This window comes from Thermobia domestica, chromosome 8, assembly GCF_964235325.1.
Source record: "Thermobia domestica chromosome 8, izTheDome1.hap1.1, whole genome shotgun sequence".
Lineage (NCBI taxonomy): Eukaryota > Metazoa > Arthropoda > Insecta > Zygentoma > Lepismatidae > Thermobia > Thermobia domestica.
This window is the reverse complement of record NC_137461.1, coordinates 13,533,149-13,561,112: the sequence shown is the minus strand read 5'-3', so window position 1 is coordinate 13,561,112 and position 27,964 is coordinate 13,533,149. Positions and strand designations below refer to the sequence as shown.

Genomic DNA, 27,964 nt, shown 5'->3' with positions numbered 1-27,964 from the left:
AATTAAGCTTTTAGAAAATTTTGTTCGTTATTGGCAGGCATTATTGTAAAGTATAATAATTCTAATATAGAAAGAAAACATATATTCCAATACAGAAAGTTGTGAAGAAATTTATATTTGTAACATTTAAGTTTATATTCTTAATGAATTAATAACTAATACCTTTAGCTGATTTTAAGCTACAAATTTTAATATGAAATCGATTATAATAGTTGCATATTGAATCACAGTTTTTTAAAATATCGATTATTTATTTTACTTACGGTCTTCGGTCAGGAAGATTAAAGGCAAATTGTTATTTTTCATAATCTCATGTAACAAAAATTAACTCCACATGAATATATGTTTGATTTTTGTAGCGTCAAAAAAATGTTTTCGTTATAAATAATTTTGATACAAGAAAATTCAGCATTCTTGTTTGGCTATATATTATTGCTTACAGGAACATTATTTTAATAATCACGATTTCGAGTATTAATGTATTTAAAAAAATATTTTAGGTCGAAATATAATTTATACTTTTCTGTGATCATGTCGTTTAATACTCCATATAAAATAACAATGCCAATTTTGTCAGGATTGATTACATCACTTTGAGAACTAACTCAAAAATAAGTTTTCACTAACGTTACTTTCCATTTTCATGACCATTGTTTTTTCTTTCTTCTTTTGGACTAGCAGAAATTTCTTGTCTATACGCTAAAGATTTAGCCTCACGTACAAATGATTGTTATATTTTATAAGTGTTTTTATTTTCCTTTTATCTCAAAACAACGTGGACTTAGCAGACACATGTATCTTTTCAGGGCCGAAAGAGTAAAATTTTCTTTTCCGATTATACCAAATAAATTTCAAAGCTACATTAAAACTATTGCATTTTAGATTGTTCATCCAGTTGATGGTTTCATTCTTATTCCTTTTCCCTGATTCGAATTAATATTTTTGGCAGTTTCGGATATTCCATCCGAACTGCTCACAATTTTCTCTTATTCGTCTTGTTTATTTCTATTGATGCGTGCCCTCTACCATTTGGAAAATTTCAGGTTTCAAATAATAATAATAATTAATTTTATTTAGTCATTTGTTATACACGTAAACTTTTGTACGTGGCTTCTCCATTTACTTGATATTATCTAGGCTCTGAAACAGTTTTAACTCATTTACCATATTTAAACGTTACAATGGTTGAATATGTAATGCTTGTTTAATATATATTTAAATATTTTTGCCACTATAAGAGTGACTAATAAAGATAAGTTTTATTTTTGAAATTATTATGTATATATATTACATGCAAATATATTACATTTAAATGCTTAATATCCATGTAAAATGCGGGCAATGGCAAAGTTATCGAACGAAAAGGGCACAGCGCCGATTGAAATTCATCGTGAGCTGTATCATTGAAAAATATCAATGCTGACCCTATGCGCCCTGCTTTATGTTCTGAGGTCAGTTGATTTGGCACCAATCTGGCACAAGGTGTTGGGTCACACGCAGTGGGTCAGATGCTGTTGACCCACGACCTAATAAGCAATAGAAATTACAACTGTTTTTCGGTTCGGATTAGTTTGGGTTAACGGATTGAAAATGAAATCTTTACGTTCGATGTCCTAGGATTATGCCTATTCGGTTGAGGAATACTATGATTAAAGCAAGTGAATTATGATGTACGAATTGGTAGAATGAGAAATTACGAGTGTCCCGAGAAAACCCACGAGCACGATGTTTACTTGTCTTGAGAACGAACCAGGTCCCCGCCAAATCAGATAGTTCAGTACGCGGGCTCTTAGATTCGATTTCCAGTGGAAGATTCTTTGAAATATTACATGTCCTTGATGTATCTGTGTTCATGTCTCTTTCGTTCAATGTTACTGGAAGTAACTGTAAAACGAGAACGTCCAAGTATAAGAAAAGTAAGTTACGGAGGTACTTTCCTGAATCAAAACAAAAGTGGTCTGCGATACCAGGTTCCATTTAAGGGGTCGAATCACTATTAAGACCAATTTCCTCTTCATGTTCTTTCGTGTTTGCATGCCTTTTTTAAATTTAAGTTTTACTTCTCTGGACTATCGTATTTTATCATGACCGTGAACAGTCTTTCATCGTTATCAAAATATTGGAATCTTAAAGTTGTTCAATTTGCTACATACACGAGTGTTTCTTGACTCTTACTTTACAGAGCAGTCTTTGGGTAGAGGTTTGAGCTTTCATTTCGTAATTTATGGATCCGCGGTTCGATTCCCTCTGTGGAAATTAAGAAAATATTACCCTTTACAATGTTGATATTTCCGATGTATGATATTGTCAATTTCTCTCTTTCTTACAAGTTAGAGTTTACACGACTTCCTTCACAGAGGAGAAACTAACAACGCGACGTCACAGTCTATAATATCGATTCCTACAATCTGAAAACTGCGTGTTTCGTAAACAATACATGAACACAAAAGGGTCAGCTTTAGGGTTTAGTATGAATCATAACTTTGTCTGAAACATCATTGTGGAGTGGTTTTAAACTCCTTCCATTCTTACTGGAAATAATGATAATATTTTCGTTCGCTGTTTTCAACACGTTCGATATATTAGTTCAGCCTAAATCGGTAAATATGAACTATTTTTTTATATTTGTATGTATATTTTGTTAAAATATCAATATAACGCGTACATAATCCAATATCTTTTGTCCAAAGAAAAGGCGTTACTATGCATCGTGATGAAGACAAATCCTACTAAGTTTCTATTAAGGGATCCAAAGGTTTAATTTTCATATTGTCCAGTAGCTGACATTTTCTTTTCCCCACTCTTTTCCTTCCAAAGTATCTCTTATAAGGCAATACATCCTTATGGAAGATCTAAACATTTTCCTTAACAAGAACATTTTCATTTTTCTTAACTTCAGTATGCTTATTTGCATTGTAATAGAACGTAATATTGAGGAATCAAATATTCAGTAATAATAATAATAATAATAATAATACAATTAATAATAATAATAATAATAAAGATAATAATATAGAAGACAAATTCCGTATAAGGACGGATTGTATTAAAATATGTAAAATCGTTCCTAGGGTCAGAGAAAGTTACAAAATTTTCGAGATTCGAGAGAAGAGTCAGCACCATCACGACATACGCTCTGCATACGTTCCTACAAGTATCTAAATGTTAAACGAAAAGTTTCCAAGCAAACTTCATGTAGAAAGTAGGAAACTGAACTCACAAGAGCCCTAAGAAAATTTGTTTTTAAGTAATGGTTATCCCGGCTAAGCGACAGAAGACGTCGATGATGAGAATGATAGAAATAATGGAATGAAGAAAGTGGCAGGAAAGCGAAACTCGGAGAAAACCGACACACACTGCGTAAATCCAGCCCACTAAGTGGGGGCTGGGTAGAACAGGGTGAACTATTAAATTCACAAGACTTCAGTAATAATAATAATAATAATAATAATAATAATAATAATAATAATAATAATAATAATAATAATAATAATAATAATAATAATAATAATATTATGGAAAGATTTAAGTTGTCCTAAAATTTGGCTAAACTTACTTAAAGGTAGGAATTTCGGGAAAGCGGTTCTGTACCTTCCAGACATACCTCTGAGACTACCAACATTTTAAACGAAAGCGTTTCCGTACAGTATAATGTAGAAAATATTCCTCTGTGCGTTTTAAGGAAAATAACTGTAATAGACAATAACTGAATATCATTGAACAGTAAGGCATATAACAAATTAACTTGGAGAATATGCAGATGTAATTATAAAAGCTTTGCTTCAAAAATATATACACAGATCATAACTCAGTGAGCTCTAAAATACAAGCAACAAAATAGCGTATAAGATTCAGTCTAAAGAGTAGTTGTTACTTAAAAAGTTGACATACACTATTCGAGAGTCTAGGCAAGACGAGAAATATTTACGATACTTTTCGCCTCGTTTCGATTCTCATCTCCAAAGCGAGATGATAATTTGAGATATCTTTATCCCGTCTCGAATGTAAAATGTTAATTCTCATCCCGATTTTTTAAATTTTAGAATACAGATACGAAATTCCTCTTCTCATGGGCAACATTAAAAAAAAACAGATTTTTTTGGCAAATATAACGTTTCTGCTTGTAATGGTATGATATGAGCAATAATAAGTTTCTAATATATTCTTCTACGAGATAACAATAATACTTATTAGTTTATTATTATTACTATTATTACTACGTAATTTCATCTTCTCATAGACTAGAATGGATTCAGTATTTGTTTATGTTGTTCGTTTGAAGTTATTGTTTGTATTGTACGATTGCACACTGTACAATATGTGAAAGCTCATCGAAAAATAAAAATAAAGGGCGAAAAGCATTCTCTTTATCAATTAATTTTGTGAATGATTAAGATGAGAAAAAAATAATTTCCCGTACGGATAAGCATACCTGCTGTTACATATCAGCTGTACCACTTAATTTTCCAGTGGATGATATTGGCATAACTTTTTCGTGATTTCATCTGCAATTATAATTTTAAAAATAACAACAACGATCGGTCTCTCTTAAAGCAGTGCGGGGTTGTTCTGGAATATTTGCTTCATGGAGTATTTTGTCCCATGTAAAGACGGTGATGTGAGAGTGAGAAGAATACCACGCATTGAACTGGCAGGACTCGTATGGACACCTGATACAGCATAAATAATCTGGGAAGCAGAAGAAACATCTTTCATCTCCAATCAGAAAGCATTTTTCGAGCAGTGATTCAACATCGAGTGAAGCGGTATGTAATTGAAGGCTGTAAAAAATATGAAAACAGCTTTACCTAATAAATTTAACTTTGGCTTGGAGACGGATAACTTCACTTTAATGTCTAATGAAACGACTACAATTGACATTAATGATAACAAACATTAATTTACGAGGTTATGTTTGTTTTGTGTGTAGAGTTTTGTAGAACTCCTATCGTTTATCTGTATAGTATTATTACCTTTTTGAGGGAAACGCCAAACTGGATACTGCGATTAAAGAAGAAATTTTCCACATTAGTGTATGAAGATGTATATTATAAATTTATTTGTTAATGAATGTTGTTTAAATTAAACTTCGGAAACAAGTTAATTTAAAGATCAATAACAACAATAATGATGAAACAGTATTTTTTCTTAATTTGTAAATTACTTTTCTACTTTATTTCGATTGAAACATTTAGAAAGCTGAGATCAGTTGTTTGGAATGATCCTGAGGCATATAATCTGTATCATCATTTTACTCAAGTGGAAAATTTGTTCAAGTTATGCTACAAGTAAGTAAATCAAAAGAATAGAAAGTTTCAGTACTGTTGAAAAATAATGTAGTAAGAGGCATATTCATTTCTCAGTTATGCATATATAAACTTAATAATTTGTATTTGTTGATAATTTTATTTGCATGAAGTTCAGGTATTACAATATTACGTAAAAGAACTAAATTTATTTGTTACGGCTAAAACACAGATTGTTATAACTAAAATACAAATCCATGCATTCTACATGTATCGCTTTCCTACAAATATTACTTTTTTTACAAATTAACTCCACAGGTTAAAAGAGGTATATATGTGCTGCTTACAGTCAAGTTGCTGCTACCCCATGCATGCACATAATGGATTGAATATTAATTAACAAATATTAAATACAAGATTAAGATGGTATCTGGTTTGAAACAGCCATCAACTCATTTATTTTTTGATATTTTTCATTAACTTAACTGAAAGAAATTCATTTTAGTTTAACTGAAAGAAATTCAAATCTACGCTATACGATTTGAAATTAATAGAATTGATCAGTACCCAATAAAAGGGAGAGTTGTTTTGAAGAATGATGTTTGTGATATATATAAAGAAAAAGTTTACAAAGAGTGTCACAATTCCAGTGTTCCTTTAAACGTGAACTGTTCATAATTTTGCAAAGGAAAGAATTTTTTGTGCAATACCTAAAAAGTAAAATAAATTAAGAAAAAAAGATAGAATATCGTATTATGATAATAAACTCTACTAGGAATACCCTGAGAAACAAATGTATACAAGGTGTTTGGAAACAACACCCAACGTTTGGGAGGTGATTCTTGAAATCAAAATAAAACATTTTTTTTTACCAAAATGGGTGCATAAATTCTTCTTTCGGAGTTGTAGGCTGCGGAAAACGTGAAAACATGAAATTTGAAAGTCCGTAGCTCTAAAAGTATGAGAGCTACTGTCCTCGTATCAGGTCCTCACTTAGGAACTAGCATGTTCCCTATCCAGATAACCAAGTTTCAGAATCCTGTGATACTTCCGCAATAATTTTAGAGAGGTTACTGGTGAGTACTTCATATTATATGACCGAAGCCAAACTCCTTCTGTAAAAGCTGTCGTGGACGACCGCAGGATTCTGAAACTTGGATATTTTCATAAGACACATACTAATTACTAAGTGAAGTCTTGACCCGAGGACGGTAGGTCCCATTTTTGTTTGGAGCTATGAACCTTCAAAGTACATTTTTTCATGTTTTCGGCATCGAAACGAAGCATTTGTGCACCCGGGTTGGTCTATACTTTTTGTCTTATTTTGGTGTCAGGAATCACCTCTCAAATGTTGTCGGTGTTTTTTGAAACACTCTGCATATATTCATTTTGCAATAGTATTTCTCTTGAGCATCATTGCATTTTTTTTTTAATATACAGCAACTTGCAGCCGCCGGTGTCCGGTCTATTTTTACAAAAAATGTTTCCTAAAAAATGTTTCAATATCAGAAGTAAATCAACTATCTACGGTTACAATGCAACTTTTCTGACCACAGTGAAAATTATTTTCCATGTCTCAAGAAACCTTGTGAGTATACTTGATTAAAAACATTATATAGTGTGCACTTGGATAATAATGTTTTTCTATGAAAGAGAAATAAAACGAATCACTTATTATAAACAACTATTCTAATAAAAATGATGGAAATATAAAATATCTTGGTATTGCTAGAGATAAAAAATATCTTGAGAGACTCGTGCCAAGCAAGTATGTACATTTATTGAGATATTTAAAAGTCACAATACCAACAAATGTTTAAGAGTTAATTTTTATACATTCTTCAAGCAAAATATTTGTCGTATTTTTAAAAGTGTATGCTTCTGTTTTTTTGTTCTAATATTTAAAAGAAAGGCTATTGAATTAGTGACTGATGTTTCCCACAATAACAATTGCAAACCAAATATCCTATATTAAGCATTTCACAAGTAATGAGTCTATGCATCTATGTGGTGTTAATGTACACAGAATAGGTTATTTCCACTATGGTACATGCACAAAATATACATCCATAGACTAGTATTAATACTTTATAACAAGATTTTAAACAAGATAATCTATTAACTATAACTGAAAGCAGCTATTCTATTCTATTCTAACATGTGTAAGCATGTTATCTATTTACACACACTATTTGCTTATGTATAAACTTTAAATTAAAATCTTAAAATCTCTAATATCAATGAATCTCTCAAGCATTATGATCATTTATTGAATCTCAAAACATATGTACATGCTCACCTTATATACGTACGTCCTACCATACAATATGCATTATCTCTCAACAAGTACGGATAGATTGTGGTACGATAACAGTGATTAATACAACATACATTATATTCGGGGCTACGGTGGCTCAGTGGTAGAGCGATCACCTCTGCTGAATGGAACCCTTCATTCAATCGAAGCTTCCGCCATATAAGCTTTCTGGTAGACACACACTAAGTACGCAGGTTTCCACTGGGTTCTCCCGTTTTTTCCCACACTTTTCATTCCACCATTATATTCATTCCACATCATCACTGTCTTCTTTAGGCTAGTCCTTATAGTCATGGACGTAAAATTTAAACATTTCTTTTTTTCATTATCTTCTATTGGCTGTGTACATTGCCTAATTAAAACACTTATAAGAAATATTCTATTATGTTTTATTTTACATTAGGATCTTTATTGTTTGTGATCAAATCTCGTACGATATACGTAGATGACAAAAGCGAAGTAGATAATATTGACTTTTTATTGAAGCTATTGTTAGATTATTCTTAAAAATCATCTACGTAATAATCTTACCTAAAGTTTTAACCCTCGGGGGTACTTTGTGCCCACCTCAGTATACTTTTTGTAATGCCTCTTTTAATCGTTTCTTTAAAATTGTAAGAAAATATGCTATTGCTCACCATGCTTGGATATAGCGTACACCTTACGGTGGTTCAAATTGAACTTTAAGGTGTCATAAAATTTGCTATTTTAGGTTGGTGGGCAGAAGTACCGCCTCGTTGGTAGAAGATGAGATTGACCTTTTGTAGTGTCACTCCTAGATGACAGTATAACAAATAGAAGAATTCCGCCTGTTCTGAATTTGGCGAACAGTCTCATATCGTGTACTGCTCATTTTCAGTTTCATCTTAGTGTGTCTTATAAATCTACTATTTTAGTTAGTGAGCACAAAGTATCCCCGCTGGTAGCAAATATGACTGGCATTTAGGTTTGAAAATCCTTCATGACACCATAATACATAGCTGTTACCCTCACCCTGTGTACTGTTCAGTTCAGTCTCTGCATATTTTTTATAAGTATATATAATTTGTTACTACTGTATTATGATATTATTTAACCATAACAAACGGGCTGACAATTACTCCCCTTGGTAGTTCGCGTTACAAAAAAATGGCGAAGTAGTGTGCGGTTAAATAAATTGACATAAATAGACGTCTTAAGTTTCTTAACTTACTCATACCTCGGAGAATACTGAACGATCATTCATAATAACTACTTGCGTACGAATATCAAGTGAGGTTTAATTCAAGACATGATAATAAATTATCTCTATGATGAATGTTAATGTAAATTATAATTTTCCATAACTTCCACTACCAAATATGAAAGGATGTTATAATTTTAAGCTTCATGTTAAATATTTCTCTATTTAACACCGTAGAAGACATTAATACATATACATTCTCCAATAACATTATGATTACAGAAATTGTTAAAATAATGGCTGTTTTGAACATTCAAATGCAAATATAATAATAGCAGTTACAAAGCTGCTAATTCATTGAAGCTTTTATAGTCAACATATTTTTTAGATTATGAGTTATGCACCAGTCAAAAGACGCAAGAATCAAAATTGAGTTTTTTTAAAAAAAAATCTGTTCCATACGGAGATAGATTATCTAAATGCCATCCTACACTAAGTACAGATGTGCATTAATCGTACTTTGTGTAAAGGAAGTAGGAATCATGATTTATCTTAATTTATGCAATTCTATTCGCATGTTATATTTTTAGTTGGTTTGATCATACTTATTTTTGCTGTTTAGTTTGTACTGAGTTAATTTTATTCGTAGTGTCAAAGAGACGTACAGTGGAAATCATCTAGCTTATAGTGCTTACTTATCGAGTTATGTGTGATAAATTATGTTCCACATGTTGTCCATGTTGTTTCCGAATAACATGAGCATTTCCTAAAGATCACCTAAGCCTAACCCATGGTTAAACATTTCTTTAGTATATGTTGTAGAGAGTTCTTGAAATTTCCTAGCTATAATACCATTACCTTGTATGTAATATGAAATTACTATGCAAAAGTGAATATTTACAGTGAATCTATTTATTAAATTTTACAATGCGGTTTGTCCATTCTCTAGAGAAAAATCATATTTCCATTCTTTATTCATGCAGGATATGAACGTACTTCCAAGACATTAAGAAACATGCCAGATTCGAGTGATGAAGGCATTTCTTTAGATTTAAAAATATAAGAAAATAAGTTTCAAAAGTATATTAAAAATGTTCATCGGCATCAATGCAAAAATATATCATCTGCATCTCATTCTGAAAGATGTTTATTATCTTACTTATTGAATACGATGTATCAAAAACATTCATTTAAAATTAACAGATAAAATGGGTACGTAAAACTTTTAATACAACTTAATAAAAAATACTACGAGTCTAACCATCTACAATATCATGTTACATGGTGTTAGTGCTTTAGGTCATACATTTATTTCTTCTGTTAATAATCAACTGTGAAGAAGATATCATTTAATAACCAAATGGGTAGCAAGTCCGGCAACAGAAACCTAGGGAAGACTGAGTTAAGAATTATATACAGCATGGTGCCGCAGTCGATATGACAGAAGATAGAAAGATTTGGAAGCAGCTATCTCAATATCCGACCGGAGCTAATTTGAAAGAAAAAAGACTTCTGAGAAGCTGAACATTACTTTCTTAATAGATGAAACACATATTACATTTTTTTCATATTATTAGTACATAATCATCTCGAAGACACTAGCCATGAGGGACAATGAAAGCTATAGTTTACTTTGAGCATAATTATATAGGAACTCAGATTATTTACTTGTATTTTTTGTTATTTTTAATCAACTACACTAACTAAATATTTCCTAATTATTGTAATTAAAGGATGAAAAGGTTGACAACTGATTTAATGGAAAACCAACTCAATTCTTTCTTTTCCATATAGATCTACAGTTAATGGTCGGTGTGTTATTTGGAATTGGAAAAGAACGCCATGAGGAACCTAAAGGTGCGTACTTAAAGTGTGAAGTAAGAATTTTTAATTGTTTTGTATGTAACATTTGAAGGGTCAGGGGGAACAACACTTTTAGTCCAAAAAAATCGATATCTCCAACACCAATTTTCTCCAACACCAATTTTCTAATTTGCTGTAAAAATAAGTTTTTCTTTACATATATATAATATTTACCGTGATATAAACTTAAAACTATTTTTCTAACAATGTAATTACAATGGTTATTTAATGAATAAGTTGTTTTTATCCTCTCCTGAAAAATTTCATTAAATGGACCGAAAGCGTTCTTCCCTCTAACCCTTCATTTTTTTCCTTACCAGTAAAATTTACCCTATTTAGAAGGCAATTGATTATATGGTTTCCTCTCAAATATTAGTGATCAATGTAGACAAGTATAAAATAGTGCAATTATCTCATTCTTTATTAATCTCCTTCGTCTGTAAAATTTCCAATACCTGTATGAAAACTAAGACTCTCAGTATAAATTATTCTTTTTTTTTATTTTTAGTGAACTATTCACATTGAAAAGTTGAATAGTAAGAAAACCTTAAAATTTATTTATAAATTATATTTCCATAATTTCCATTCAAATGTTCTTAAAACATTTAACATTACTCTTTTAGTTTACTCCTAACACCCATCCTACGCATTCTGAAGTTAGTCAGAAGAAATAAACAAGATTATTCTAGATAAGAGTATAGTGGGTGTAAACGAACTAGATTGAAAATTGAAATAGGCGATTCCTCACATCAAAATAAGAACAAAAGTCCATATGGACCTGTGATCTAAAGTGCACACTTTCAGAGCTGCAGCTGTGCATAATCGCGGGAGAATGTACTTTAGGTGGGATATCTCCAAAACGATTAGCTATTGAGCTGAGGCGACATGTTATTTTTTTAGACTTGTAATCTACTGGATCCAAATATGCATTATTCTGAATTGTTCAATAGTTGCCACCGAATCTTGAAAGGAGTCTGATTCATGACAGATGGATCAATGTATCAACATGTAAAGAAAGGTCGTTAACAGACCATCAATATTTTGAACATTTTGAACAGATTCAAAATGTGCAGGATATTTGTTGTGTTGTACGTGGTTCAACAATTACAATAAAGACTGAATGCAGTGGATAAAATAAAATTAAATCACTACATCTGTAAGTATCTGACTCAGAATCATGAACCGTGGGCTAAAGGAGACAAATATTAATAAAACGTAATGCTTTTCAAAGAAGCGACACAATGAGGATTTGGCAGAAAACGGGAATATCTTCCACAGAAAATTGAAAAAACGAAAACATCAATTGATAGAAAATCCTTAATCGCAGGTTCATTTGGTCGTGGGTATGAAGTGGGCTCCCGTGCCATATAGATTTACACTACCGCTGTATTATCATGCACCCCTTTTCTTCCAACCATGTAGCAAGCTACGTATTGTTGACAACATATGGGAGGTGATGACACTAAAAATAGCAGTAATAGTTATATAGGAAAAAGCGGGAAAAGCCGTGTTAAGGAAATAGATATCTGGAGAAGAGTTTGTAACTTATCCTCCCAAAACTGTTTTTAAATAATTATCATTCACAGTGTTGTATTTTATGTTAGGCTAAAGGAGTTGGATTATTAAAGAAATGTGCAAATAGTTGAAGGAATGAGAATATTGTAGACAAGACGAAAACCGCGAATAAAACTAATGACACTCCCGGAAAGACGTCAGTGATTAACATGAGAATTCCTTGGCTATCTGCACCACGTAGAAGGTAGTAATAGGAAATAGGACACACGTTATTGCCATTGATTCACAATGGTGAGAGTGTCTTTGTATATCACGCGACTCCTGTAAAAAAGGATCCTGGGTTCGACTCCTACAGGTTACAAGAGGTTCAAAGCCGACGTTAGATTATGACTATGAGTAAATAAACTTTCGAGATTGATAATAGCACATACTAAAATACTACAGTATGATAGTGACGGGTGGCCCACAAAGAAATACAAGACTGACTGTACTAAAATGTAGTGTTACAAGATCCGGTCTATCTTGACGACAAATGACTCTATGGAATAGCCTGCCATGACTCTGTGTAACAATACATAACACTCGGAGACTGCTAAGTCAAGCATGTAGGACAGGGAAAGAACTAGTTTAAGGCATTTAGTAACACTAATCACTCATAAATGTGATCCTTAAAATCACTGTGTCCTTCTGCTGTACATGCGGTGCTTAGACCATTCAGTAGGAGCATTCTAAGTGTACAATGATGATACTAGATGTGAATTTAATACATTTGTATTTAATATAAATGTATTAAATTTACGCCATTCGCATTTAAATATATTTGTATGCTCCGTTCAAATGTCAGAAAAAGAGATTCTCGTAATGGTGGTTTAGTACTGTCGATAGGCTTCTAGGGAAAGGAAACTAGTAAGTTAACGAGCTTTTGCTAATTAGGCTGTGATTCACATGTCTGAGTTTCTGTTTTAAATTATGAACATCTATTGTTGTTAGGACATTGGGCTACTAAATGCCTGATACGGCACGCATGCACCTCATTCACGAGGAAGCACGATGTACCACTGGATTTTAAAAAAATATGTATGGAGAACTATTTGTGAGATTGAATATAACATCACACGTTCTATTTGTTAACATGATATTAGCCAGCAATCGAAGGACATTTTACACTGTGACATGGATAAACTCGGTCAGTACACAAGAATAATTTTTAAAATAATAAATTTGCTACGATAATGGTACCACCCGATACTAGCACAATTGCTATAGACCTGCTGCTTAGCATTCACTATGCGAATGTTAGGCGTATTCTCAATAAGAAAGACATGTCGTCATTCACGTTATGAGCTTCAGAATATTTTCCGACGATAAAAGTTCCTCATCCGCAAGTATTTTGGTAATAGTTTATACTGCAAAGGATCTCTTTTATGGACTATCCAACTCATGTGTTGCTGATCGACTATGTAATATTTATTACAAGAGATGTGTTCAACAGATCAAACTTCACGTGTGTATGTTGAAATTTAGATACCAAAGTTTACAAACAACGTCAGAGCAGGTCTTTCCTAGGACAACTAGATTGGCTCCTTATACGACATATCTGAATGATTTTATGTTGATGTTTTTAATTTACTAAATCAAATATCCGTAGACAATTGAATGGTACTGGTAAACGTAATCATTGGCCAAAATACTTGCCCGACTTAGTTAATATTTTGTGTAGGGTAAACAGTGTGCGCTCTACACCTATCGCAGCATGCGAGGGCTTCATTTCCATGTGGTTTAGTTTATTCTGTTGATCTCAATATGCCAAACGTGTTTCACTGTACTTAATTCATCGATCTCATCAGCACAGTCAGACTAGTGATTTAGTTGTTCTTCTCAGTCTCTGTGGTGTATCTCATTCCATCTTGATTATACAAGTATACAACTTTACAATACATTTCAGAGGATTGTAAGAAGTAGAATCCCAAGGAGCCACGCGGTAGTGCCCCATAATACATTTTGCAGGCAACACTTTGTGTACTCAACAGTTTATATCGTTTCTATGTAGCCGCTCGTCAGCTTATTCTATAGTCGTCTTTGCCAGTGTGTATATGAAAAAAAATCCACCAGCCTTCTGGAGTGTTTACCTACTTAATAAATCCGTTTACTTTCTGTTAAATAATCAGCTTTGTTTCTTTCATGTATCACTATCTCCGGTGCACACCAATACATTTTCTGTAAATAGAAGAGAAGGTGCATATATTTTGAATCTCAGGTCAAGTGTGAATGTAGTAATATAACATGGTGAATGTAGGTGTTTTGGTCTTAAAGGATACTCCAATTTTCTCGCACACTGTCCTCAATTAACTTTTACATGGGTTATGATCGTTAAACATTAAGTTTGATATTTTATTTAATTTCATTTATTAACTAAATCCATCCTCGTCTGTACTTATGAAACCACACACAACACACCAGAAACCTTCGACATCTTCATTCTGATCAAGATATCGATTTTTTTGTAAAATATTTCTTTTACTAAATATGACTTCATTGCGTACGTAATGAATAGAGCTTACCTATTCTAACATAATATTCGTAAATCCATCACGACTTTCGAATTTCTTGAGCCGTTACTGAAGGATTAGCAATTATGCATTATTGAATACACATATAGCCAGTTTAAAATGATAACATGCCATGTCACCTCAATGACTAGTATTGTTTGAGATATTCATCGTTAAAATTAATTTTCACATGCTTTAAATGTCCTGTAACTCTGAATCTAAGCAATTTGTAGTAAATGTTTAATGACATTTATCTTTGAATCTGAAATAATATTTTAGCCCAAGCAATGCTAACCCTGCATATTAACAAAATGTGAATATGTACATGACATGTACATTTACAGAGTGTTCTTTTGCAGCAAATACACAGTATATACAAATGACTCATATGTATATAAATGTTCTTGTGTGTTATAGATGTGATAGAGTTAATAATAGTTTCAGGACTTACCGAATACTTTAGTATTAGCGTGTGATTTTCAGAACATATAGTACATATAGAGTGGTTCATTAATGTTGATATGCCCTTCCAAGTTTTAAGTTAAGAAATATTTATGTTTACTAACATCCAAATATCAAACAGGGAACATTGTAAGCATATTCGATATTACCACTATTATGTATCAAACACTAAATGAAGTTAGATTATTTCAAACGTTGTTACGTTACGCTATTACACATTTTATATCTACATATTAAGTAAAAAATACTATATAACATTTGCTGTGTAACACGAATATCATAATTTTGATAACCTGTACCAAAGTAAAAACGCAAGTGATGCGTAGGGGCTAGTACGCATCTCAGGTGCTTACTAGCTAATACTATGGTCATAATTTTGGGTATTTAAGTTGAATAGCTACAAAGTTAAAATTGATTGAAAATTGAACTATTTATAAAGCATTTATTTCGGAAAACTTCTTAGATACTTACGTTATCAACTTACGTAGTGTATTGTTAATTAATAAAGCCATTGGTTGATGGTTTGAATTTTAATGATGACATCAGCATCGAAGATATTTGCTTCTGCGACGATAAACACGATGTTGAAATAGAGACTGCACTAAATACAATTTAGAAACGAATATATTCAAACACAAGATAAAACTACTGCGAAATAGAAACCAATGAGATTATCAAATATATGCCAACAACAATAAATAGTAAATAAATAACAATTCTAATAAATATTATAGAATTCGCGCCGAGTTATGAAGCTTGACCTAGATCTACCGATTTCACCACCCAATAGAACGCGAGGGTGTGTTCCAGTCGTCAACCCCCACCCATCAAATTTTGTTAGTGCCTTCTCTCGCACTACACGGAAAACATCTCCCGAGAGTACAGCGTTTTCGGATTGGCGTCAACTTCCGTTTTGTTTATTCTTTTTTGTTGCGTTATATTTTCGTTGTTACTGTTTGTGCTATTGTTACCATTTTAGAATAGTTGTTACAGTAGTTATTGTTGTGCAGTGTTATTATTGGCAATTTTTAAATGTCTTTTTTATATACTCATTTACTATGTCTACAAAGTTTGGCAACATTGTTGGTGAATTTTAGCTGTTCGACGTTTCCCCAAGTGTGCGCTCGGGAACCGGCTCCACGAATTGTACCGAAGATTTCCGATGTGTTGGAGCTCAAGCAAAATATTCATATGATTGGTTTAGAGCCCAAGCTTCATGACTTGGGGCGAGTACTATAATAATAATGGAGAAAATATTTAACACTAAATATAGTAAAACTCAATAAAAGGTTAGAAATCATTCTTTAAGGTGAAGTTTTCAATGTGGGCCGACTATCGTTCATACGCTATCCATCAGATCGTCTTCCACTATGTCATATTTCTAAGAAACTAAAGGTTCATTACAAAAAAACGTGCTGTTTTTGTTCTCTTGTGAAAAAGAGCAGTGCTGTTGAGCTGGCGTATATAGTGACTAAATTTTAGGTGGCTCACATAAGATGAGTAATGATGAGCTGTCTAAATTTCTGTATTTCTGTCGAAAACAAGATTAGGTTCGGCACAACTAATAAAAAACGCGGTGTTTCGGGGAAACTTGCACGTCCATGCAACTGGTCTGGTCTTAGCGAAACCAAATAAAGCTAGGAGAGAATGCTTTCTTTTAAGCTATGCTTAGCATCCCCAGCGAAATCTTCTGAGTCGTTAGTTCGCAGACACATGTCATGCCGAAATTTTGAACAGTCCCAAGACCAAACAGAATGGTGGCACTTGTAGTTAACTCTAAGCGGATTAGTCGATATATATGGCTCGTCACCGTGACTACCCTGCCCACAGTTCGCACAAGAAGGAGCACTAGAATTACAGGACGAGTTGATGTGCCAAGAATATTGACATTTGAAAGAGCGCATCGGATTAGCAATATAGGAAACAACCTAAAGTTGGCAATAACAAGGTTTCTCTTAACCCAGAAATGTTACCAATTAGAATACCAATTAGTGATTGAGTAGCAAGGAATTCGCCTAATTTCTTACTTTTGATACGAAATACCTTTACAGCATGTTGGTCAGCCAGCTTTGATTTAATCTGCTCGTTGGTGGCATTTAGGAAGTTGCGACATATCACACCACTGCGAAAGTACAGTAGATATGTGGGTATACCAGCATGTTCAGGGATACAATGATAGTCAATTCGAGTAGCTTCAATTTTTGCATCTTGTCAACCGTTTCGACAAATAAAGTATCATTCCGAACATTCGTACATGAATGTCATTTTAAGCAATATTACGTATATTGCAATTTTTGTAATATTTCCGTAGTTATTTTATATATCAAATTGATATTATTGTCTTTTTCTATGTTTAAAACAATCTGCATAGATTTATATGGTACCTACCTAAACGTTTTTATATTTTTGAAATAAAATCATTTAACATATCCATGTTTCAATTATTTAGAACTTTGATTTTACTCGTTCATAATATGTTACAAGAAACTGTGGTATTAGAAACTAAAGTACTTCAGATGTGCATTATTTCGCCCTTCTCATTTACAGTATTACTGATATAGAAGTCTTTGGAAGTATTCGATATTCGTGATACTGTAACAATTGTAGATGCAATACTGGATAATAAGTGCGAACATTTCAAGATATCGTGCCTATCCAAAACATGTAATAACTTGAAGTACAGATATTTGAAAACTTGTAAATTCATATTAATATTGCAACACTATATGCTGGTTATATTACTGAATTTTGAAAGAAATAATAAACACTTCTGACAAGAGTATATAGACTTGTTTTTACAAACTAGTTCACAGTGTAACGGTTTTGACAACTTAACGTTGTCTTCATCAGACACTAACTGAAAGAGATATCTTAGAGCATAGATATTTATACTAAAAATGAAAGTACTCAAATTCCTTGTGTGCATACGAAGCCACCTGAGTCGTACTTCCCCGGGCGTCATCTGTCGGCCACCTGCCTTGACTTAATTACCCTCCCTCCTGTGTTTATCTTTTCCAGACATCTGTGACTCACCTGTGATTTATAATTGACCAGTTGCCTTAATATGTTCTCTTAATCTTCCTATGATATATATTAGATATAAATAACAGACTTTAGTACATACAACCTATTATAAATACAGCAATATAAATATATATATAGACATTAAAAATAAACTATGAAATACATATAAATATGTTTAATCTTCTTCTTTTACTTCAATTTGTTCCAACAATTTATCCCATAGATCATTTATTAACAGTCCACTGGTCCAGTTCGTTAATTTTCCACTTTTCTCTTTCTTTATCCTTCGTACTTCCTTCCATTTCCTTATCATTGGTCTATTCTCCCTTTCTAGCCTCTTTATACCTTCCCAATCTATATCATGCCCTGTTTCGTTAACATCCTGATATATGGCATTATTTTCTCTCTTATGTCACACCTCATTCATTTGCTTTTTAATTCTGTCCTTAAGTGTTTTCATTGTTTTTCCTATGTATATCGTATCACAATCTTTAAACGTTACTTTATACAATACACCTTCATGTTTCTCACTTATTTCTTTCCTTCTACTTTTTGCTTTCTTAATCACTTCCAAAATTCTTCTTCCTCCTTTTCTCTACGTTTTCACACCACCTCTTCTAAGTAAGCTTTTAAGTGCTTCTGTCTTCTCCCCTATGCTTTCTATTCCATGTCATGTGTTCTCCATTTTCTTCCTTTCTCTCCTTTCTCCTTCCTTTCCTTCTTTCCTCTTCAATTCTGTTCTTCCTTAACTTCTTTTGTTGTACCCGTTCTGCTCTATCAGGTTGTTAAACTTCTCTATGTCCTCCTTTTCCTCTTCTTCAGTATCAATTTATTCTATTCTTCTCTCCATATTCCTTATGAAGTTTATTTTGGTGCTGTAGTCCACATCACTCCTTTTTTGACAGTAAACTCCTGTCGCACATTCTTTCGTATACCATCTTGTTGTAAATCGTCCATCTTTTCTCTCTATAGTCATATCCAGGAATTTTGTTATGTTGTTCTTCTTCAATTCCATTTCCAGTCCTATTCCTTTTTCTTCGTCTTCAACCTTTTTTACGATTTTTTCCAGTTCTCTCTTTGTGCCTATCCATATCCCTAAACAGTCATCCAGGTATCTGCAAAACAATATTAGTTGTTTCCACCTTCTTCTATCACTTTTTCCTCCCATCTGTTAATCACCAGTTCTGACAACACTGGACTTAATCTTGAACCTATACTCAGTCCTTTCTTGATCTTCACTAGTTTGTTCCCAATTGTACTAAAGCTATTGCGCCACATTACTCTCAAGGCTTCCATTACTTTCTCTTTCTTCCAGTCTCTTATTTCTTTCACTTTTACCTTTTCTTGTATGACTTTCACTACGTAATCAATCTCTATACTCGGAAACATTTCTTTAACGTCAATATTAAACCTAATGGTTTCCTCCTTCTTATTTCCTATACGCTCTAATATTATTTTCACTTCCTCTCTATTCTTTACTCGATGACTCTTTTGACCTATCCGTATCGCTTTTGCTATTTTTCTTAATTCTTCTTCTAATGGTTCTAGATTTTTTTCCTCTACAGTCCAAAACTGACTTTAGCTTAATCTCTTCCTTGCGTATCTTCTGCGCAAATCCTTTCATCTTTTGAATCCTTTCTTCTTCTTTCACTCATTATTAAATCCTTTTCTTGTTCCGTTCTCAACCACTTCCTTGAGTACCTCATCTTTAATCTTCTCTCCTATGACTTCATATGTTTCATCACAAATTTTATCCAATTTTCTTTCATATCATTCTTTATGCATCACTATCACTGCACCTCCTTTGTCCGCTTATTCAATAACCACGTTCTTCGTCTTCCTCAGTCTGTTTAAGCCCTCCCTTTGTTTTTTCCTAAGGTTCCCCTTTCTAACGTAAGAATTCTGTTTCACTATTGCCACGGTTCTTCTCTTTATTTTATCTCTATCTTCTTTGTCTTTCACATCCACGATAGCTTCTTCAATGGAAAACACTACTTCTTTGATATCCACTTTTTTGTGATTCTTTTTAAATTTGTGTCCCAGTTTTAGGAACTTTATTTCTTCCTCCGTAACATCCACATTTCCTATAACTACCACTCTGTTCTCTTCACCCACTGCCTTATCCTTTTTCTCTCAGCCTAATCTTTCTTCTTTCCTCCTTAATCTTAGTCTCTCGTTTTCCCTAAAACTATTTTCCCATTCTTCTAACTTCTTTACTACCCTTTCTGTTACAACCGCTGATAGTGTATCCACTATTACGTGCCACATTATCTTGGTCGCTTTGTCACTCTCTTTACTTTCCTTAGTTCTTTTTTATCACGTGCCAAACCAACTCCTTTACTAACTTTCTCCCCAGTTTCTTGTATTTTACTGAACCACAACACACACCTTTCTTGTTCACTAAAATAGGAATTGGAAAGAACGTGTGGAAGGGGTTTACTGTCAAGAAAGGAATGATGTGAACTACAGCACCAATAGAAACATTTTTCATAAGGAATATGGAGAAAAGAATAGAAGAAATAGATACTGAAGAAGAGAAAAAGAAGGAGGATATAGAGAAGTTTATGAACCTAATACAGCAGAACGGGTACAACAAAGAGAAGTTAAGGAAGAACAGAGTTGAAGAGGACAGAAGGAAAGGAAGGAGACAGGAGAGAAAGGAAGAGGAGGGGAACAAATGTCACGGAATAGAGATCATAGGGGAGAAGACAGAAGTACTAAAGAGCTTACTTAGAAGAGGTGGTGTGAAAAAGTACAGAAAAGGAGGAAGAAGAATTTTGGACTTATAATTTGTATTCATATATTTAATATTATATATAGTTTAATATTGTATATAGTTTTACTTATATCGAGTTTATATATTGTTAGATTTTATAGTCTTTTATGTCTATATATATATATATATATATATATATATATATATATATATATATATATTTACATTGCTGTATTTATAATCGGTTGTATGTAGTATAGTCTGTTATTTATATCTAATAGGCATCAAAGGAAGATTAAGAGAAAGTTTTAAGGCAATTGGTCAAGTATAAACAACATGTGTGTTGCAGATGTCTGGAAAAGGGTAATTAAGTCAGGGCAGGTGGCCGACGGATGTCGGCCGGAAAGTATGACTCAGGTGGCTTCCCATGCACACAAGGAATTTGAATACTTTCACTTTTAGTAGAGATATCTATTCTCTAAGATATATCTTTCAGTTAGTGTTTGATGAAGACAACGTTAAGTTGTCGAAACCGTTACACTGTAATTTAGGTTCTAATAAACAAGTGTACATACTCTGGTCAGAAGCTTTAATTATTACTTTAGTGAGTTCCAGAGTCGTGATGGATAGAGTTATTTTAATATTATATGTGTACTTCAGCGATATGTGCCTATTAGTTTCAAAGTTATAAGATCGTATTAATTTAAATGACTGACCACTTATATAAGAATATCAATGCTTGTTTATTAATTGAATTTTTCAGGTGACAACTACGAAACAGATGTATATACTGGAAATAAGCTCAGAAACTGGTACGGATATCAAGGTATGTTAGCTCCTCTTTTGTAGTATAGCAACTACGCATCACTATAATAATATTACTTTCATTTTCGTATGTAAAATTCTACTATTATTGCCTGTTTCTACAGAATGAAACACGCTCAAAATCTGAGAAGTGTTCTCATGTGGATATATTTTTAACAATAGTAAAGAAAGTGGATTGTTTTACAATATAGTAACATTCACTTTAGTAAAGGAATTAAGTCAAAATTGAATTCAGTAAGAACTGAATTAAAATTTGAAGGATTTTGAAAAGAATAATTGAATAGAAGTATACTCTTTGACTCTTGAAAGACGTGCATTCTTCTACTAAACACTGCTAATGTAATATATTTACATACCTTATTTACACATACCGTATACCGTTCTCTCAAGTAGGTGGCAGATTTTAAAAGTAAACTATCCCTTGTTAATGGACAATACCACGGAACTATCTAGCATTATGTAAATTTTTCCTTTGTCATGTAATAATTTGAGTATATAAAAATTATGTGTTTGATAGGCGGAAGGAAATAATGCGAAGTATTTTAACTCGTATGAAAATAATTACGTTTATCTCTTATAATTCCTGAAATCAATAACTTATGATGCTCCACATAAATATCCAAACCCACTATTTGAAGTTTTATTTAAGAGTGAATAATCTATCAAGAAATTGTGAATAGTAGCTGATACTTAGTTCAAACTTCTTAGTATATCCTAGTTCAGCATATATATATATATATATATATATATATATATATATATATATATATATATATATATATATATATATATATATATATATATATATAAGGTAAGGACTATACAACTATAGATCATTCTTCGCAATGAAATAGATCATTTCTGCATCACCCAGTTGGAATGCATTAAAAGTTATCAGAGTGTATTCGGCATAGTCTAGCGTTATACGAGGTGCAGGAAAAGGATACTATCGTACCGTAAGCAAGTGATCTTGTAAGATGAAGAATATAAACAAGAAAAATAATAAATAATCCAATATAGTACATATCACCATCTTAAAACCAATAACAACTTTATAAAGAAATTCCACTGTTAACATTTGCTTTAGCTTTCTGTATTTTAAAGATAAATTTGCACAAAACTCTATAGACTATGAATAGTATATTCACAACGGAGCATGTTGAGGTAGAGGTGGAGTTGAGGAACAACATTGATACTAGTCATTGTCTTCCCGTACTCAAGAGAATCATCCTGGAGGTTTTTGTATTTAAAAGTTCAGAATAGCATATCTAAGTAAATATTAATTCATAATTCGTGAAAGCCTTTCTCGTTCTTCTGAGGAAGTGCATTGTTTCTAAGGAACCACTCTATTGATAAGTAGTCGTTAATGATTATTCATGTACGAAAACATAGCCATTCCAGTTTTTCCGGCAAAGTATAACATTATCATTAAACAAGACATTTAACACTGTTTTAAATTATAAGAGTCAAAATAATTTATATGACGAAAAAGTATCCATCACAGACATTGGTATACAAAATTATTATTTCGTTTAGTGTAAAATAGATTGTGTCCTGTTGTTATGTGCAAAGTACTCGACAATAGAAGCGCTGAAATATAAGACTACCCTGAACCATGGTTGCGCCAAAGTTGGTCCCGACTCTTTTTTTATAAAAGAAACAATTGGAAAATTTGCATTTCTCTAACTAGGAAAGGCACATGTGGAGACTATAAAAATGTAGGCACTAATTGAGTAATATAAAGCAATTTATTGAAACCTTGTATGAGCAAATAATACATTTATAACATTTTTCTTCTTTCTTTTTTATATTTCAATGTCACAAACGAATATATGTAAAATGATATTTTGCAACAATGTTTAAATAAATTTAAAAGTTCATTCCCGTTAAATGGTTCAATCAATTAAATTTGAGAATAATAATTTCTATAGAAGTGTTTAAAGTTGCATATTCACTTGATTGTAAAGGAAAAATATTGAAAAAAGTCATATATTTATTCTTCAGTTTAGAAAGGCCCTAACATCTAAAAACAATTAATAAAAACTCCAATTGTGGCTCTTTTGTCCACATTTTACTGTAGTGTTCATCCACTTCTAATAATATGAAATTATTTTATTTTTACTGAATATTGATGACTAGAACATGTTTAAAATCACAGCGGTGCATTTACAGTTTGCGCATAGGGACTAAAATTAGTTAACGTTATGAGAAGTTAATTTTGAACAGTATCAAAAATACAGTGTGTCCATAAAATACTATCATAGTTTAAAGTGGTGTTACGTAGTTTTGGATAATTGTATTTAAACGAAAATTATTATTGAAAGAAAATCACATATTGTTTTTACTATATCTCATAGACATTGAATGTGGGCCCCACGAGTGGCGATGTAGGAATCAAGACAATATTCCTATTCCTGTCACACACTCTCAAACATACCTGATGAAACATACTGGATGACAGCACTGATACGAACTTGCACTTCTTCTAGGTTTTGAGGCAATGGGGGTACATAGACACAATCTTTGACGTAACCACATAAAAAGAAATCACAGACTTGATAATCAGACGACCTCGGCTGCCACTTGTAGAAGACATTATCATCATTTCCTGCACGTTTAATCCAACTTCATAAAACACGCTCATTCCGAAGTTCCCGAACATATAAATGTTAGTAAGGAAGTGCTCCATGTTGTTTGAAAATAAAGCCATTGCCTTCTGTTTCTTTCAATTGTGGAAATAACATATTAGTGAGCATGAAAACACAACTGTGGTCCCCAATTATAGAGCTCAAAGTAAACATAAGTTTACTTACATTTTCTGTGTTTCATCTTGTCCATTATTGGCATTGTTTTGTCCATTTTGTTCAATGTTGACATGCACTAAATCATATGCGCTTTTCTTTAAAATGTGATCAATTTCATTTAAATACGATTTTCTACAACAAACGTAATACCATTTTAAAGTATGATAGTATTTTGCTCTGTATATACAACGCAACTTTTAACAACTATTCTAGAGTGACTATACATATAGAAAATTTGATGTGACAACTTTATCTTATAGCTTTCAGCCTATTTCATAAAATTAGTTTTGGCCGAAATGATCCATATCTCATCATATTGAAGTGGCTATGGTCACATGTTATTGACAGTGTGTGCTAAAGCCAATGTATTCCGTTAGTTGGCGAAATTGTTACACAGTTACTATTTTCAAACAAACGGTGCTTTGCTCAGTGATTTATTTTACTAGTTCGAGTTTTTTAGACTGAAAAACTATTTTAGTGAAGCGATATTTGAAACGGGAACGCTAGAAACTTCAGATTTACCTATGAAAACAGGATTTTTGATAGAAGTAATAAATAAAAATGTTCTAAATACTGTATTTTGATTTCCACGAACATTTGTTGTCATAACTTTGAAAGTAATTACACAAGAACATAACATACTACAAATTCAGTAGGAGTTAATAATTAATATTATGTATTATATATATAATATATATTATGTAATTAATAATTCAAAAGTTATGTTGTTATGTAATGTGTACGAAGTATACCAACAAATTGTAACAAGAGATTCGTCTCATCAACATTAAATAATAAGTTCTAATGCACCTGTGTGGAAAATTTCGTAGTTTCAAATTTAAATGTGTACAATAATCGTAGAAAAGATACATTTCAACACATGCTGATTCAAATTTGACAAACTGTGGAATTGCAGTCTATAGCACCATAAAAGAAATTACGCATTTGGAAACTAAAGATTAATAGTTCATGAATGTCCAATATATTTGCAGGAAATTCCCCAAAGGGAAATTTATTAGGTATTCTCTCAACTATATTTTGCAGATATACCTTTTATTTCAAGGTGGGTCAGGCACACGGACTGAAGTGTAGGAAGTATTAGAAAGGGACACGTTTAGGTTCCTTCTGTTAGTAATAAAGCAAGTTACAGTGAATTTTGATGCGGTAATATTCAATTTTTCACCTTTAAGGGTGATACAAAAAATCGGAACACCTACAGCAGAAACCATGGTGCTGGTGGTTCGGTAAATATCTAGCTTCTCGTTGAAGCACTCCGTGTTTACTGCCTCCGTCTTATCTTGTCATACTTTGGATCCATCTTAAGATCAGAGTAAAACTAAAAGATCAATTGTCGGTATATCTGAAAATTATAACCTGTATTGAATCTCCAGCACATCCATCGCACTTTAATGAAATATGCATGATTGGCTTGTTATGTATGACTTGCTTTACGATATTGAGTCACATCACGTGGTGTCTCGAGTTCGAAATAGCAAGTAATGAAGGTTAGTTTTATGACAATTTTGATCAGCCCTCTATTTGAAATTAAGTACATTTCCTTACAGGTCCATATGAACTTTTCATTCTTATTTTGATGTTAGAAACATATTAGAGTTGGTCTGTATAGCTCATTGAGCTAGGAAAATTGATATTTAATAACTGTCTAATTGTTCATATAATGTAAATAACCCTATTATGTAAAGTGCATAATTGGGCATAAATAATTTGTAAAATTTTACTTCTCATAGAGTGTGGAAGCACCGAACGCTATGATCCTTGTGGTGCGATGTGCCAGAGAACCTGTGAGTCTGGAGAAGATTTCAAATGTTATCTAGTTTGCTTCCCGGGGTGTATTTGCAAAGAAGGATACGTTCGAAGTGAATACACGCACAACTGTATTGAAAAAGAGTATTGCCCTTTTCGCCGTAAGTGACCAAACTTATAAATACCATGTTTTCTATTTGTAATTTTTTAAGTCACAAGGTTTTAAAATTTTAGAATTGTTGGTACTAATTTCCATAACTTCATCAAAACTTGTGTAGGCCTTTCATTTTTTATCAATAACACTGTTTTAGAAAGGTTTTATTTCTGAAATGAAATTTTGTACTATGAAAGGAATGTGACATGGAAGTTCAAATGGGACATCCCATTTGATCCGTCAGGGATAGTTTACGACTAATTCAAGCATTCAGGTACTGCATATATTCATATACATGCCAAACACAGTATATGGTGACAAAAGGGAATTTGGAAAGTAAGACCTTACAATATTGAGAGCTTTCATTTTTCAGAGGTTGGCGAAGCTTGCCTGACAGTGTTTTGTTGTTGCAATGTGATGTTGGGAGTAGTTTGTGAGTTAAACTGAGCGTGTGAATCTGGTATTTTATCGGGTGTTAGTACTACTTACTGTATGTAAACTGAATGCTGTGGATTCATTTTGTTTGTGTTTAAGTGAAGTAAAAAAATGCGTCGCACTCGTGGTTCTAAGTACACAGCTAACAACTTCTGTTATGTTTGTGGCGAGTTCACCTTCGTGAGGAACAGGACGAAAATCACACCCATCATCAAGAGAGCATATAAGCAGTACTTTTGCGTCGGAGCTGGTGATTTTGATAAAAGCAGTCACCTAATATGTGTTGTGCTACATGTTATTGCAAATTAATTAAGTGGTGGCAAGGAAAAAATGTTTCATTATTTGCTGTACCGATGGTTGGGAAGGAACCAAGGGACCATTGACAGACTGTTATTTCTGCTTAACCAAAATTCAGGGATTCACGAACAGCAAATCAAAGAAACATATTGTTTATCCAGATCTGCCGTCAGAAGACGACCTGTGGTACATTCTGAAGCTTTACCAGTTCCCCCAAAGCCCACAGATACAGAAGAGATGAGTGATAGATGAGTGATAGTGAAGAAAGTAGCACTACAGAACTTACATCTTCTCCGAAAAAGGGAGGGATACCCTGTATCAAGGCACGAGTACGCCCACGCCTCTATTATTTAAATGATTATTTAAATGATTATTTAAATGATTTAGTGCGAGACTTAAGCCTCAATAAAAAGAAAGCAGTATTGTTATTCTCCAGGTTACAGGAATATGATCTTCTCCACGAAACAACCAACATAACCTTCACGAACATAGAACGTGCTTTTATGTCTTATTTTGCCAGTGATAGTTCCGTGTCATTCTGCAATGATGTTCATGCATCAATGACAGCCTTGCACATAACATACGAACCTGGTGAATGGAGATTATTTTTTGGATGCTTCGAAGAATAGCTTAAAAGGTGTATTGCTGCATATCGGGAATAAACTGCCTTCAATCCCAGTTGCATATCCCATTTTTACCAAAGTGAGTTATGAAATTTTGAGAAAGATGTTAACCTTAATTAAGTACAGTGAATATAAGTGGAACTTGTGTTGCGACTTGAAGGTAATAGCATTAATAGTGGGGATGCAACAAGGTTATACGAAGCATGCA

The 27,964-nt window shown here is 32.7% G+C and overlaps 1 protein-coding gene across 1 annotated transcript; it reads left to right on the top strand.

The window, feature by feature from the left end:
- On the top strand, nt 1-27,385 carry LOC145691755 (uncharacterized). Its single transcript, XM_081767076.1, has 6 exons — nt 1-45; nt 5,196-5,288; nt 10,520-10,582; nt 21,618-21,680; nt 26,232-26,408; nt 27,252-27,385. Exons 2-6 carry the CDS (start codon nt 5,219-5,221, stop codon nt 27,383-27,385), a joined length of 507 nt encoding a protein of 168 aa, XP_081623202.1. The 5' UTR covers nt 1-45; nt 5,196-5,218.
- The last annotated feature ends 579 nt before the right edge of the window (nt 27,386-27,964 follow it).